General features: G+C 38.8%; 1 protein-coding gene across 1 annotated transcript; it reads left to right on the top strand.

The window, feature by feature from the left end:
* Positions 1-407: 407 nt before the first annotated feature.
* On the top strand, positions 408-12,370 carry MEPE (matrix extracellular phosphoglycoprotein). Its single transcript, XM_077142423.1, has 4 exons — positions 408-461; positions 4,128-4,181; positions 5,210-5,302; positions 10,898-12,370. The coding sequence occupies exons 1-4, from the start codon at positions 408-410 to the stop codon at positions 12,368-12,370; spliced, it is 1,674 nt and encodes a 557-aa protein (XP_076998538.1).
* Positions 12,371-16,687: the final 4,317 nt, after the last annotated feature.

Here is a 16,687-nt window from a genome sequence, read left to right as displayed (position 1 = left end):
TATGAACTGCTGCATTAACTTAATGCCTTTATGGGTTATACTAATAATTTAATTAAGCAATCACTTTTTAAAGACAAAGAGGGAAAAAGTTAGCACTGTCAATTGGTCAACCAAACATGCGCCTATAAAATCCATTTCTATCAACTGGCTTCATTTTAATGATATTGAACAATTTTCATTTTCACATCAGAATAGCTAGACAGATGAGAGCTCTTGGATTAAAGCCTCTGCACTTGATACAAATGAATTATATATAGTTTTTTATCCTTTTCTTTTTTTTCTTACAAAAGGAAGTGGACTGCTATTGGGAAATATGTTTTGATATACCTTTGTTCTTATGGCTGCAGTGCATGACGGACAATGCTTTAGAGTAAAATAGTATTGTCTTTTCACAGAGATTCTCAGAGATGGAAGTTGTCTGCCTGGGACTTCTCCTTTTCAGTCTGGCCTGGGCAGCACCCGTAAGTCTTTATTAATTCAGTAATGAATCATATAGTCTCTCACTGTCTTTTTTCTGTTCTTAAGTGATGTCTAGTTAAATTAGCAGCATTTTGCCTAGCTCAGTTACAATAAAATATCAAGCAATAAAAAGCATAATACAAATGACTGTCACCAGGGATGCCCTCAATAAACATGTTCTAAATGACAGGATGTCACCATGAAGCCTTTTAGGAAATACTGAAGACAGTATTTTTGAGAAATTCAAAGCCAAAGGCAGTGTTTCAAATCAGCTGACACTAACGAGTAATGCTCAGAGACTCAAATTAAAACATGTCAGAGAACGGTGATGATTTCATGACAACGTGAATGAAAGTAACGTCACGTAACTGTACACTTAAAAATGGTTAAAATAGCAAATTTTATGCTATATAAATTTTATCACGATGAAATAAACCAGGAAAGTCTAAAAAATTTCAAAAATGTCTTTGACATTTTACTAAAAATTTAAAGAATTTGATTTCAGTATTTTAAGGCTAACCAAGTAGCTTTTGTAAAAGATGGCAACACAAAAAGAAGTGAACATTTCTGTATTTGTTGCAACTCCCCTGTATTGTAGGATCCTGCTAATATTTTCTCATCATCAAAAAGATAAAAATGGGAAGAAGCACCCCTAAGCTTAGCCTAAGCTCTTTCTGTGTCCTTTCCTTTCTTCCCTCTGATTCACCAGGTCAGTACTCAGGATGTGACCAAATTACCTTGTGAAAATGCTGAGTGTTACAGATATTTTCTGCACTGTAGACACAGTGCTAATTAGATAACGTCTGGAAAGCATCCTAACTTTTTAGAGTAACCTTTGCAGTTGAAGAACCATGGAAACAAGTTGTCAGTTTTTTTCTGGAAGTACTTAAATATAGGTCCTGGATGAGTGGGTGACCGATTGGGCAAGAAACTGAATTGACAAGGATAAACCATGTCATCCTGCTAGAACAGCAGAGGTTGGAGACAGCATGTCTCTCTCAGTCCCTTGGGACTGTGCTGCTTAAAATAGACATCTGTCAGGCCAACCCGACGACTTAGCTGGATGGTAGCAGAGCAGGTCATGCTGACCCAGTCCAGTCCAACCAGCTGAGGCTGAGCTTTTTTTTGAATAGCACATTCCCAAAGAGCAGCTGGGCTAGCACTCTCTGACCATTTTCCAGTAAATAGGCTATGTCAACACTGATCCAGTGACCACTGGTCAAATGTGGGTGCCAGCATTCCTCCCCAGTGGGAGACAATGCCATCTCGATCGCAAGTCCACATTCAAAAAAAGGGAGAACCACCAAGTGGGCTAGGGGGGAGAAGGGAGGAGCGCATGTTTCAAATGAAAGAGGCTTGGCAAAGATGTGAAGTCAGAATTTGACATTGTGACCAGTTATATGTGATGTTTTTCACCCAGATAGATAGAATCCATTTTAACAAATACCTAAATTACTTAAGGGGTGGTTTTAGAAATAGCTATATATTAAATCACACATGTTTTGGAATTGTAATCCAAATTCAAAACCAGTTACTAATGGAAGAAAATAAAAGGTGATTACTGAGCCATGCAAATCAATTAATGTTCACAATATGCAATTAGACAAAAATGATTTTATTATAAAAAATAAATCATATTCTAGATTAAAGTACTATAATATTCTGTAATATCTACCATCAAGTATGCTTTAATGTATTTGTGCACACAGGTGCATTCTGTAAGATGATGTTTAATAACCCAAGCTGTCATTTCTTTTTTTTAGCTTGGTAACCATTTCCTTTTTGTTTTTTGTTTCTTCCTATAGTCCTATTTCCAGGACTATTTTCAATTGTTTTCATATTTTTGAAAAATAATGCTGTGATCTAAATTATATGTACATGACCTTAAGTTTTCAAAAACCAACTAAAAAAAATGTAATAAAGAATGAAATTATAAAATATGCTTTGAAGGTACTTAATAGAAGCTTCAGAGACATTTCCTCTTATTGCATTTTTTCAAACATCAGGCCATTTTAAATTTTTTCATTTTTTATTTATCATTTATCCTGGGAATTTGACACAGCCAATTTAGATTAAAATAGCCCCTTTACTGCTACTGCCACCACCAGCTTTGTGAGCATGGGCAATCTTATTTCTTCCATTAACTGTTCTGCAGGGCATATTATGTATGTGAAAGGAGTTTACAAACCATTAAATGATATATAAAAAATATAAGGAGCTCAGCAGTGAAGTGCTTTTACTAAACATTTGAGTTTATATTTCTAAGGCAATTTTATAAGTCACAGACCAGTCAAGAAAATGAAACCCATGGCAGGGAGCTCAGTAGAGGGATTTTACTTAGGAGAATTAGTTATAAGTTTTAGGAAAGATTAAAAGGGCAAACTGAAGGTAGCGAGGCAAAGAATAGTTACAGCAGGAAGCTACTACAACTTCTAAGGCTGGAAGAAGGAGGAAGGAAGTGGTGGTCCCAGTGGCCTGGGTGGGAGCCCTCAGAAGGAACTAGGACCACAAAGGAGATGCATCCTCCAACAGAGAGTGCGGGGAAAGGCATACTCTGGGTTCTCTCTCCTTCTACCCTTGAGGCTCATGTCAGGCCTCCATTCTGGAAAAGCAGCCTGGGAAATGTGGTTACCAAGAGAAACACAGGGAATGGATCTGGAAGCAAGCAGCATCATTACTAATGTTGCAAGGAACAACCTCTCTGATAAAACAAAATAAAACATTGAGGTTTATCTAGGAAGAAGATTCTGTAGGTGGACAGAACAGCTGGCCACTTCGGACAGGATAGCTGGCCAAAGTGCCCTTCACACGGTTTCCTTCTTTATGTACTCTCTCCCTTGAGGCTTTCTTTCTCTCAGACAACTGATACCATCTTGAAGCCTGCTCACATGAGCACATGTGTTGAAAACACGAACCATTCCTACCCACTGGCTCCCCTTGCCACATCTGAAACAAGCCGGGAGCCTCAAAAAGAAATAAGGAAATAAAAAGACTGTGGTACCTAAACTTAAGTCCAAAGTTCTGAGCAATCTGCCCGCATTAGTTTTCTTCTTCGTTTCTCCCTCTTCATACCTACCTTTTACCCTCAAGTACCGTTAAGAAATTCTGACACTTTCATGTCAAACCAAGAGAAAGAATTTGTCCCGATTTCCTGGCCGCCTCCATTTTCCCTTCCCTGAGAGAAACACCTGGCCTGGTGACTGACAACCAGGGGGTTCCAGCCTTCCTCATGATCCTACCCCTCTGTGCAGAGCTATAGTTTTACTCTTGCAGTAGCATCAGCACCAATTACATCACCGAACTCTAATATTAGCTCCTCGATATTAAACAACTCCCAGTTTGTGGTGAAAGCGTCTTATTCAGTGGACACTGATGGCATCCCAGTTCCATCACCCAGGACGCCATTCTTCCCTCCCCTTCTCCCCACTCCTGCTTGAAATCAAGATGGCACCGTCTCCATCTGGGGGAGGAAAGCTGGCACTCTCCTTTGTAAGACTGAAATAAATATTAATGCAATGGGTGTGTCCATCACATTTCGTTCAGAATGATTTTCCTCTTTTAATAATACACCCTGGTGACAGGAGGACAAGTGAAACGGTTGTTATTTGAATGCATGAATGGATGAATGAATGTTCCGTTGATAAAGTTTTTGTCTTGTTTTCTTTCAGACATTGCAGCCACAGACTGAGAAAACAAAGCAAGGGTGTGTGGAAGAACAGAGGGTAAACAGAATTATTCTTCTCAAATAAATCTCTTCCGGCTCTGTAGAGAAATAAGTCAGTAAGAAAGAATTTTAGTGGTTAAATTATTCTTGGAGACCTAAGATGGAAATGCAAAATTTTACAACATAATGTTGGCACTTTCTAGTTAACCAGGCATTATAATCCTCACATTCTGAATGGAGATTGTTTCATTTCTATTTGATATCTTCCTTCAGATGAAATAGTATTTTGCTAGACAGCTTTCAGAAGGGTAAGTCAGTAAGAATTCTGGGATATTGTTATTAGCAGATAATATTTTCCCACGCATAAGCATGGGAGCAAAGCAATAAAAGAGGGAGAAATCAAAGGGAACGTGGTTAACAAATCTTAATGGGGAATAATTCTGTTTACAATGAAGTTAGCTTTCCATGTGCATCCAGAAAGCAGAGACAAATACCCTCAGCTTTGCAATGTCACCAAATTACGGCTTCCTTTTGCCTACGGTGGTTTCTCCTGGCAGTCTCACGAATGACTGTTCTGAGTAAATCTGTACTGTTAGTTCTCACAACTAACAATCTTCTGTGCTTTAGCTCAGCTCAGAATTACAAGGCAAAATCAACAAACTTAAGAACCTGAATTTTCAAGCTGTGAGTTTTGCCAATTTGATATCAGACATGGACACTGTAAACCCTGCCTTCCTTTCAACCTTGTCCCCAATTCCCACATAAAATAATTTTTACGCACTTTATTTCCAGGGAAATTTGGTTTAAAAAAAACAAAATAAGATACACCCTGGGAGGGAGAACAGTTGACTCTCACTCTTACTATAACAGAGTTATAGATATGTAGAAAAGAGAGAAAGGAGCTAGGAGTTGCTCTCCTCAGGAGCTGTCTGACACACTCTTCCTGTGGTCAGTAGTTCAGCCATTCGTCTGAGGCAGAATTCGACTTCACCCAAGTTAAAAATATCTTATACAGTCAAAAAGAGAGCCAGAGGGCTTCTTCCTAAAAGATAAAACTCGTCTTAATGGAACGTTGTGTTTTTGTAGATAACATACAAGGGTCACCATGAGAAACATGAGTATTACATTTATAAGCATGTTTACACATCACCTGGGAGGAAAAATCAAAGTGATATGAAGGTAAGCAGATCTTGAGTTATAAACCTTATCATGAGCCAAGCTCTGAACGGACACTTGGGGATGCTGTAAGACAGACAATGGTTATTTGCGGGGGGGCTCACTGGTGGTGTCCTTGTCCCTTCCTGGTAGCTCCCCAACTCTTCGGGCCTTTAACAAGGCCCTTTTTCCCAAAGGCCTCCTGAGCTCCACCCCAGACCTTCCTGCCCTACTCTGCCTCGGGACCTCTGGTGGTCCCTGGATGCCCATGGGTTGCCATGGTATTGGTTCTGAGCTACATTTGGTCTTTTGCAAGGAGGTTTTCTGGACGTATTCTACCATATATTCTAATGGAGGTGATTACACCAGTGGAAGGCTAATAAGGGAAATAATTTTGACCCGGATTGTGACATGTTTTAGTGTCCCTTCAGTTCAATCCACAGATGACTCATCTGTGTCGAGATGCTCAGAAAAGAAGAATAAGAGCCTTGTCATTGGAGAGACAATAATTCTTTTCACTCATTCCCTTCTGGCAGATTCATTGGCAAAGAGCTTAAAATGCCACTGGGAAAAGGACTGTTTACGTCTTCCAAATGTGGCTTCAATTGCCATGGGAGTAGTATTTTGCCCTCAGAATGTTATTTTCTTCTGCTTGGTATTCCTTAGATGGAATCACTAAGACCACATCTAATTGCACGAAATTAAAACTCTGACGTTGTAACAAATATGTTGAGCTCCTCCTATTGTGCAAGATACCAAGAAAGATAAAATCACCGAGAAAACTTAATTCTTTCTCTCCAAGATCTTAGAGTTTGAAAAGAAACATAAGGCACTTATAGAAAGCATTGTACCCCCAGACAGAAGGGAAATGCTGTGTGAGTGCTAACGAAAACCCATTTTTAAAGAATCATATTTTAAGGACTTGTAGTAGAGAAAAATGAAAACAGTTGAGTTGGTCCTTAGAAGATGAATATGATCTGCACAAATGGAAGTGGGTGGGAGAAGCCATTCTCCATGAAAATAATAATATGAACCAAGGCAAGGAGCATTAGAAAGCTTAGCAGCTGATGATACATAGAGCTACCATATAATTAACAAGGCAATCAGGAAGAAGGGGTTTAATATGGTTTCTCCAATGCCAAAATGACTGGCCACTACTTGATCACAGTTTAAAAGTTGTTTCATATTTTCTCTTATTAAAATACTCTAATTAGTCTTCTTATGAAATGCACATCATTCATTCATACACATGCTATTCTTAAAAGCAGAAGGAGAGGCAACAAAAATGTAACAAAACTTCCCACTTCAGAGTAGGGAGAGGAAAAGAAAAAGAAAAATTGAGAAGGATTATTTCAATCTATTGATTTTCTAAAGTACCTTTTCAACTCAAAAAAAAAATTAGCAATGAGCAAATGAACTTGACTACAAAGAAAAATAACTGCAAGTGTGCAAAGAAAACTTTCCAAAACTCAATGACTTAAAATGTCAAATGTTTGAAATCTTTTGTGTTCAGAAATAACTCCGTATTAAGTTTGCTTCTATTATTTTTTTTTCCTCATAGCAAAATCTTACCCATTTTTAGAATGGGTAATATGAAAGATTGGTGGATAGTGGAATCATAACTCCCAGGAATAAATATTCTCAAATTGCACCCTGAAAATACTAGAAGTTGGCCCTTTTGCAGACTATATATAAGCCAGCTTAATAAGAGTAGACGACACTTCCATAAATCATTTTTATCTTGAGAGTGAAATATAAGCGCATGCAACAATTTCTCCATGGTTTCCTGTACTTAATAAGATGCATGTATAATAGTGGGCTGTGCTCCACGTAGAACATATGCTTAACTTGGAGCAAAAAAGAAGAGAACCCAATCCAAATCCCTTTTAGTAACAGAATATCAGGGCCACAAGCTTCCAGGACACATCTGGAGTGTGGTATCCAGGCCATCCACAGGCCAAGGGTCTGGAATTATTCCATCACCATCTGCGACAACATCCAACTTTAGAAAAAGGCAGAGAGTGAGAGAACAGCTGTGCATCTCCTAATCAAATGAATACCATTAACATTATGTAGACAAGGAAACTGGCATTTGATAAAGGGCTACACACAGTTCTGTATGAAATCATAGTTACCAACAGTTATTTAGTACTTGTTTATAATATCAGTTAATAAAATCATTTCATTCTCTCAACAACTCTAAAAGTTAGGTGTCATTTTTCTTATTTTAAATCTAAGATAACTGATGCTCAGAGAAGTAAAATAAAGCTCTCAACATCACACAGCTCATAAATAGCAGAGTTGGCCAACTGCTTCTATGGTATCTTTTCCACAGTGCAGCTACCTACAATAAGCACTTGATTAACAGATCAAGAAAGACCATTTGGCAAATCTTGCCTATTATTTCACTAAAATCTACTCCTTATGATCCTGGCTTTCCTGATCAGTTTTTCCATCTCCTTTGCTATCTTCCCTACACACTTGAGAAGTGTGAGCTTCCAGCTAGCTGCTCTTTTTATCTCCATCTGGGAGCTCTCATCTATTGCCACATCTTTTATTAACATATTCAAGAGGATGTCCACATGCTGAAGGAGAGCCAAGAGATTGAAGTGGTGGCCAAAAAGCACAAGACAAAATTAAGTTCTATTAGAAAAATGTTGCAGTCAGTGCAGGGAAGCTAATAGTCTCTGCTCCGGGCTGATTAGGCCACATCAGAGTCTGGGACTGATTTGGGACCCTATGAACTAAAGGAGATGCAGAGTTGGGTAACGGCTCTGAACATAGCACTCCAACAAGAGGGATCTGTGAATGTTAAACTCAAGAAGAGAACTTCTACCATGAGTATGGAGGAAAATCAAAGTGTTCTAACAGAAGGTTTGCATATGAAAGAGGAAATAACCTCAATAATTGTTGCATCAGGAATAGATATCAGTTGCAAGTTAAAAAATAATAACTTGAAAAAATTAGAGTCTCCCTAAAGTGAAAAGATCTGATTTGAAAACTAAAGCTTGCAGCGAGAGGCCAGATGACCACAGGTCGGGGAAACTGTGGATGTGATCATAAAATCCCAAGGCTCTGAGAAGCTGTGATACCCAAACTTTCTAAATGGATATTGGTTTTTGAACTCAGGTTCTATATTTCCTAAGCCCCTTTTCCTCCTGTCTTTATTTCACTGTCATCATTCCAGTTCATTTTAGTCATTAACTCTCCTATTTGTACACCAACTGAAGGTTTTCCTTTGCAATGTTGTTCTTTAATATAATTCTAATCTAAATGTTTACATCTCATTCCTGGACACTGCAACAGCATCCTAAGTACTATTCCTTCTCCCCTACTCCCCTTAAGCCCTGATTTTTATTTTGTCAGTCTCTTTGCTTAATAACCTTCACTAGATCTCCATCCCCTGCAAGATAAACCCAAATTCTTCATTTTGGTCTTCCAGGTTCTACAAATCTCAGGCACTCTGTACATCTGTGACAATTTCAGCTGTCTGCCCCATTCCATCTGCACCCTTCAATACTCCTGCGGGACTAAGCTTTTGTCATTAAATAAGAGACCAGGTATTGCCTAGGAACATACAGTACTCATCCCAGTTTCTTATATGTTTCGGCTGCTTAATAAATAGTTCTTATTTTGATTTTGCAGTATTTGCCATCTCAAAGGCCTATGTAAAGATGTCACAAATTCCAGCTCATTCTACAATTTGGGGATGGAGAGAAAGTATGGTATTTATTTTGACTCTACTTGTTCTGTTCATCAGTAGCTCCTACCTATAGATTAATGGAGCAGGAGGAAAGAAGTGTGCAGAAATTATCTTAAATTCAACTTGTTGGAAGCTTATCTTATCCAATAATTTAAATAGTTATTAAGTAAAGTCTTCAGTCTTCTTTGGATGAAAATGCCCAGATCCTCACTTCCCCTCCTCTTTATAAGACGGCATCCAGGTATCTGAGGAAGTGGGGCATAGCTCACACCATCCGCCCCATACAATCCACCATACATCTGTACATGGCTTATGCCATGGGAGGGAGAAAAATATAAGATCCCCAGGAGTGCACCGCATTCTCTGGCCTCAGGGAGGGGCTATGTTGCTTGGTCACTTGTGCACTGCTTGCCCTGCTAGCATCCTAAAATGAAGTTACTGGAAGGCATGGCTTGGACTTAAATCTGCACAGTCTTTGACTGGGCCCGGTGGTGATTCAACATCCCTTAACTCTCATGAGCAATTTAGACCCTCTTTGTCTTGGAAATGGTTCACATTTGCCCTAGTGTACATGGCCAGTTTACATCCTCCTTTTAGAGGCAACTTACTCCCTCTACTGTGATATCCTCTGGAAAGCTCCTGACCAGACTCAGACACTTCTCTGTCTAGCACGTCACAGAGAAACAAAGAGTGGCACAGGGCCAAGTCAACCTCAGCCCCTCCTTCTTCCTGTTCAACTTTAATGCAACTTGGCTACCCCCTGGTTGGTAAAGGACAGCTGATGGAGCAACATGTTCATAGGGCCTCCAAACGAAAAAGGACAAATTGAGATACATTTGTAATGATGGTCTTCTGGTCTAGGCCTCTGTAACTTAAACTTCTGATCTATACCACTAGTTCTCAAAATGTGGTCTCTAGGCCAGCAGCATTAGTATCACCTAGAAAATAGTTCGAAATGCTCATTCAAGGGTCCCACCACAGACTTATAGCATCATGTGCCCTGGGAGTTGGATTCAACCATCATTGTTTTAGCAAGCCTTCCAGATGGTTCTGAAAGTGACTAAATTTAAGAACTACTGATCTAGATGATTAAAGTAGGCCCATCACATGCTAAAAGGGAAGAAAAGAAAGTTAATGAATCTTTTCTCAGATAATAGCAGGGATTGCAAAACTTGCTGTGAAATCCTATCCTATATGTCAGAAGCTGAGTATTACCTATATTCCTTTATTTTTATGTTTTCTGTAAAATAAGAAAAGAAAAGAAAATCTTCCTCTAGGCAGAAGAGTGCCTTGGAAAACTAAGGCAAAGGAAAGGAAGAAAAAGAAGGGAGGAAGGAAAAAAGGGGTGAAGGAAGAAAAGGAGGGGGGGAGGAGGAAAGAAGGAAGGAAGGAGGAAAGGAAGGAAGGAAGGAAAGAAAGAGAGAGAGAGAGAGAGGGAAAGAAAAAGAGAAAAGGAGAGAGAGAATAATTATTTTTAAAATATGAGGACTCCACTCTTTAAATCATATCCTCATACCCTTCTTCAAAATCGGTTCCCAGTCTACATTTCCAAAGGTATTTCTAATTCTCTTCTTTTGAGAATTTCTCTACTCCAGCCATACAGGCTTGTGTTCACATTAGCTTTCAAAGGTTTCCCATTTCCAAACATCTGATTAAACACTTACCCTTAAAATAGTCTCATTGCTTCCTTTTCATGGATCTGGATTTGACCCATCCATCGTGTCTACCTCATTTTTGGCTCTCCATGAAATCTCCTTCGACCATTTCAGAATTATCTCTACTAATAAACCCTTATTTAAATAAGAGGCTGTTTTTATTAAGTATCTGATGGTTGGTTTTTTATCTATCGTCTAAGAATCATTAGGTTTTTCAAGTTAATGTAAAATAATCACTTAATGTTAAAAATTTCGCTTTAGCAAGAAGAAAGGAACGAAGGCAATATCACTGTTCACCATTTGGGTATGAAAAGAAAACAAGAGCTGCCCCCTGAAGAAAACGTTGTCCAGGAAAGAGAGAAAAACTTGTCCTTTGATGAAGCCAATGAAAATAACCAAAATCGTGAATCCCAAAGTCTTTCTGCAAAAAGCCAGATGCAGACTGGGGATCCTGACGATAGCAGCAAAGAGGATGTCCGCAATGACGTAAACAAGTTCATTTATCCTGCGTCCACTGGGACCAATGGGGCTGAGGACGGAAACGGTGCTATTGGCGAACTGCATGGCCAAGAAGAATATGATGCAGCTCTTGTCGGAAATAATATGCGACATCTAATTGTGCCAGTGGCTGCGATTGAACTTTTAGGGGTCAGAAACAAGAACAAACTTAGGGCAATACTAAGCAAAATCCCTGGTGCTCACTACGTCAGAGCTTCCCCAAAACGTAAGAAGACTCATCAAACAGATGCCCAAACCCAGAATAGCCCAGTAAAAAACCAAAGCATTCGTCACATCCAGTACAACACTGACTATCTAAAACAGCTCCCGAAAGCCAAAAAAATCCCAAGTGACTTTGAGGGTAGTGGTTACAGAGATCTTCCAGAAAGAGGGGACAACAATATCTCTCCTTTCAGTGGGGACGGGCAGCCTTTCGAAGACATACCTGGTAAAGGAAGAGCTACAGTGCGTCCTGACCTAGACCAGACAGATGTTCAAACAGGGTTTTCAGGCTCAAGGGAAAGGGAAACTTCTAATTTTGACACAAGACGGCCAGGCTCTAATGAGATCCCGGAGAAAGAAGAAAGTGGTGGGAATGGCATTGGATCCAGGAAAGCAACCACAAAAGAGGCAGATGCTGCTGATGTCGGCCTGCTGGGGGGCAGCAACCACATCATGGGCAGCACCGATTTTAAGGAACTCCCTGGAAAAGAAGGAAACAGAGTGGATGCTGGCAGTCAAAATGCTCATCAAGGCAAAGTAGAGTTTCATTACCCTCATGGACCCTCCCAAGGGAAAAGAAAAGGAGGCAGTAGCGGGACAATTGAAAGTACTAATTATAATGAAATTCCTAAAAATGGCAAAGGTAGTACTAAAAAAAGTACAGAAGGTTCTAATAGGAACCAAGTAAGTGTAAATGAAAAACAAAGATTTTCTGCTAAGGGCAAAAGTCAGGGCCTCCTGATTCCTTCTCATGGTGTTGATAATGGAATTAAAAGTGAAATTGGTCCCCGCTATGGCCCTTTGAATGAGGGAAACACAATAACCTACAGTGATGGCAGAAAAAGCCATTACACACCCCGTAGACAAAATGAGTCTATGTGGAATAGAGGCATGTCACGAAGAAAAGGCTCCTGGAATGACAGAAAATCCGATGGGAGTGCTAGGCCCCCCCCAAAAGATGATAGTAGTGAATCATCTGAGAGTGACAGTTCCAGTGATAGTGACGGTGACTAGTCGACTAGGAATGTCCAGCAGAGGTTTGAAATTCTCATCATCTGTGAATCGATGGTAGGGGAGACCCACCCAATGGCCCACGGCACGAAAGGAGGAGAGAGAAGAAAAGTGAGTAAGCCAAGAAACTTGGTCTCCTCAGAAGAGCTTTTGGTATTTTAATGGTCAAAGTATGAAATTTTATTCAAAGCTAATTTTTTTAAGCAAAAATATGACTATGGAATAATTAAGATTTGAATAGGTGTTATGTTTAAATAGCTTTGTGGATATCACAAATGCCTTGTATCTTGGTTACTCTATAGATGTAAAATTAGGCAATAAATACTTTTCATGATAATCTGTAATTAAATGATCTATAAGAAAGTCTATTGTCTGTGCTGCTTCATTCCAGAGGCAAGATTAGTTCTGCCTTTGGCAAAGGCAGTCTTTCTGAAACTAACCCCACAGGATACAGTTTGCAGGCTCTTCTCCCTCTCACTCTACTTAGGCCAGCTTTTCCTTTCTCCTATGACCATCCTCTACTCTAATAAAGACATCCTGCTTCATATCCTTTTATGCTCTTTCCTCCACTGCACATTTATAACTTCTTAAAAGGCAGAATTTATTTCCTGAAACAAATTTCCATGTTATCACTTCCCAATTCTACCTCGTTCCAGATAAAGAAGAGAATAGGGTAACATGGAGAATCTGCAGAGGAGAAACTCAAATGTAAAGACAAGACAAAAATGGTTTTGACATATATCATGCATTGGCTGATCCCAAGTCATTTTCAATCTATCTTTCTCTCCTGCTCTCTTTCTTTAAATGCCTTTGCTTTCCAGCTATTGGTGGCCTTGTGACATGGTACAGGAAAGTAGACCTGTCTCCTTGTAAAGTTCTGGCGTTTGCATTCCTCAATAAGAGGAGTTTATAGTGCTGGTACCACACTTCCTCCTTTCTTGCCCTCTTCTTCTGAGCTGAACATGAACATGAGGTCTGGAGCTGCAACAGCTATTTTGTGACCGTGAAAGGACAAAATAATTGCAGAGATGCCACTGAGCCAGCACCATCAACCTCCTCCCCCTGAGTCCTTGTTCTGTGAGAAACATTTGCTTAAGCCACTGTTCATCTTGGGTACTTAGAAGTGAATGAAACCTAACTGAATTCTTAACTTATACATCTTCCTATTCCTGACATTCTTTTAAGGGGGGGGGGGGGCAAGAGAAGAAAGAGAGAGGTAAAAGATAAAGAAGGGTGCATGGTATTCTTCTTGTCTCTTTAAAAAGCCAGTTCCCAACAGCAGGGATCACACTGGGACATTCTGTACCACACACATGTTATTGAGCTAAATAATATATATAACCCAAGAGAATACAAGTAAATGCCAATACAATAATATGATGTCTTCAAAAGATTTTTAATTCTTAATAAATGAGAGTGGCAACTTAAGCTAAGGAATAAAGGATATTCTCCACTTACACATAAAGCAATAATAATAATAATAATAATAATAATATGATTTGCATAATCATGGCCAGGCTCTGTAAATCCTTTAATTTGCACAGCTACTCTATTATATGGTTACTATTATTATCCTCATTTTACAGATGAAGAAATTGAGACAGAGAACCGTAAGTGACTTGCCCAACTAGTAAGTCAGGATTTGTACCCAGGCAGTCTGGCTCCAGAATCTTTGCTCTTAATATTTAATATACAGCCATACATTTGTAGCTAGCTATACATATGCATATATACAGATGTATGTATGTATGTACACACACACACACATACACGCCCGGAGAAAGAGTGTGTGCATACATTCATGCACTTAAATATGTGTAAGTTTAGGTGTGTGTATGTGTATGTGTGTTTGTGTGTGGGTAGAGAAAGTGAGGGAGAAAAAGAGAATTTGAAAGAAATGATATGTAGAACCTGAAAACAAGGACTATCTTTTTCCCTCAACTTATTCTTCATATACTATATGTAGCAGAAATTAGTATCCATAGAAAGACTTAACATCCCACCTAAAGTTACCATCAGAATTTCACAATGAATTCTTTCTAGCACTTTGATTTTTTAATAAAAGATCATGCTGGTAAAAAAAAAGAGCTCTGGAGGAAATTAATGAAGTGAGGAAAACTACACCAACTTGTATTAAATTGTAGATAAATGAATTGATATCAGCTTGTTACTCATATCCAAGCTTAAATCAGACTTTTACATATCTGCTCACATGAAAACAGATATGTTTTCTTGTGTTTCTATATGTGAGCATATATGCTCACATGTTTTCTTTGGGTAATTGCAGATGGGACATCCTAAAGGTCGTCTGCCTATGACCTATGTCTACATATACGCTGTTTTGTGGACAAACTGTGCATTTCAATTCTCTGATCAGGTTTTGTTTTCTCTCTCTTAATTTGAGTCTTCATGGAATTTATTCAAAATATTGATAATTTTTGTATTTTCTTCATCCGTTTAAGGGAAACTAGAAACATTGCAATATCCCTGATGCATTGCTATGGGATGCAGATATGGAAAGGTTAGTCCAAACACCAAAGGAACTAAGATCCAGAACAGTTTGTAATAAGTTAAGGTGTCTATGCGTAATCCAAACCCATGCTTCAATTTTTATTTTTATTTTTTAAATAAACAGATTCCCATAACAGGGCAGAAAATTCAACTTTAAATGGGCATAGTCTGCCACCTTGTGTCCAAAAACAAAAGGTCGCTGTTACCGTCCTGGAAACAGGCTCCAGTCTCGTTCATGTGCCCTCCTCACCTTTCTGCTTGTAAATATTGATCTTGATTTTCTTTTCTTTTTTTTTTTTTTTTGGTATGCTGTATGGCGGAGTCACATTTCATTATTTTTCCATGTGACAATCCCATTATTGCAGCTCCAGTTGCTGATTTTTTTTTTTGTTTGTTTGTTTTGGTTTTTCATTTGTTAAGAAGGTGCACAGGCCAGGAATCGAACCTGGGTCTTCTACATAGCAGGAGAGAATTCTACCACCGAACTACCCTTGCACCCCTGATCTTAATTTTGAAGCCTTAATTAATGTATTGTTGGCAATTCCAGTTACTCCAGGCAAGATGTCTCATTCTGTGTTGCATAACATTCAGCTCCGTTGAAAAACATTTACTGAATGACCACACTTTACAAAACTCCATGAGAAGAGAACAGATGGTCCTGGCCCTTGTCGGACTATAATTAAGTAAAGGAGAAAGGCACACAAAGTATACAAGACAAAATGTGGTAGGGCCAATAAAAGAAATGTAAATAAAGTGATATAGGTGTTCTGAGGAAGTAGATTCTCTATCCCAAAGGAGGAGCAAGGATATAACAAGATCCATTTTACTGAAAGTATTACCCTGAGATATTTAGAGAGGCCACAGACAATAAGACTCAAAAGGTAAATAAGGGCTGACAATTGATTACTTTAAATGATAGTATGTATTTTAGAGCTTAAGAAAGATCACTCTAACCAGAGGATTGGGAAGTGAGGGGTGGGGTGAGTTGGAAGGGAGAAGGCTAGAATTAAGGAAGACCCCCAGAGAACTATTGTTATAACCTAGAAAGGACATAATATTGGCAAGGCAGTTTGTAGACCCTGCTTCGAACTAAGGAGGTATCAAGATAGCATAAGTTTTAAAGACACCATGATACTTTTGCATATGCCCACATTTAAAAAATTAAAGCAATTTCTAATAAGGTAAACTCTGCTAGCCAAGAAATCAGTACCTGTACACCAATTCTCATAGCAGCCAAAGGTGGAAGTAACCCCAGTGTCCATCAACAGATGAATGATAAACCAACATGCGGTACAGCCACACAATGGAATATCATTCAGCCATGAAAAGGGATGAAGTTCTGGTACATGCTGCAACATGGATGAACCTTGAAGACACTGTGCTGAGTGAAACAAACCAGACCCAGAAAGACAAATGTATATCACTTACATAAAATAATTAGATTATGCAAATTAATAGATGCAGAAAGTTGATTACAGGCTACAGGTGGGAATGAGGAGTTATTGCTTAATGGGTATAGAGCTTTTGTTTGGAGTGGTGACAAATTTTTGGAAATGGATTGTGGTGATAGCAACACTGCATCATAAATGCAACTAACACCACTGAATTGTGAACTTGAAAGTGCTTAAATGTGGAAATTTATGTTATACATGTTACCACAATAAAAACATATAAAATAAAATGCTGTATTTTTTTAAAAAGTAAATCCACACCTAGACTTACAAGTGTTAGAATATGGTATTAGACTGGCAAAGGAAAAGGAGAAGAAATAGATGAGTCTGGATGAAAGCTACAGAAAGGGGAATTGGG

The sequence above is a fragment of the Tamandua tetradactyla genome, chromosome 24 (genome assembly GCF_023851605.1).
Source record: "Tamandua tetradactyla isolate mTamTet1 chromosome 24, mTamTet1.pri, whole genome shotgun sequence".
Classification (NCBI taxonomy): Eukaryota; Metazoa; Chordata; class Mammalia; order Pilosa; family Myrmecophagidae; genus Tamandua; species Tamandua tetradactyla.
Note: the sequence above shows the minus strand (reverse complement) of the source record. Positions and strands in the feature narration are given on the sequence as shown.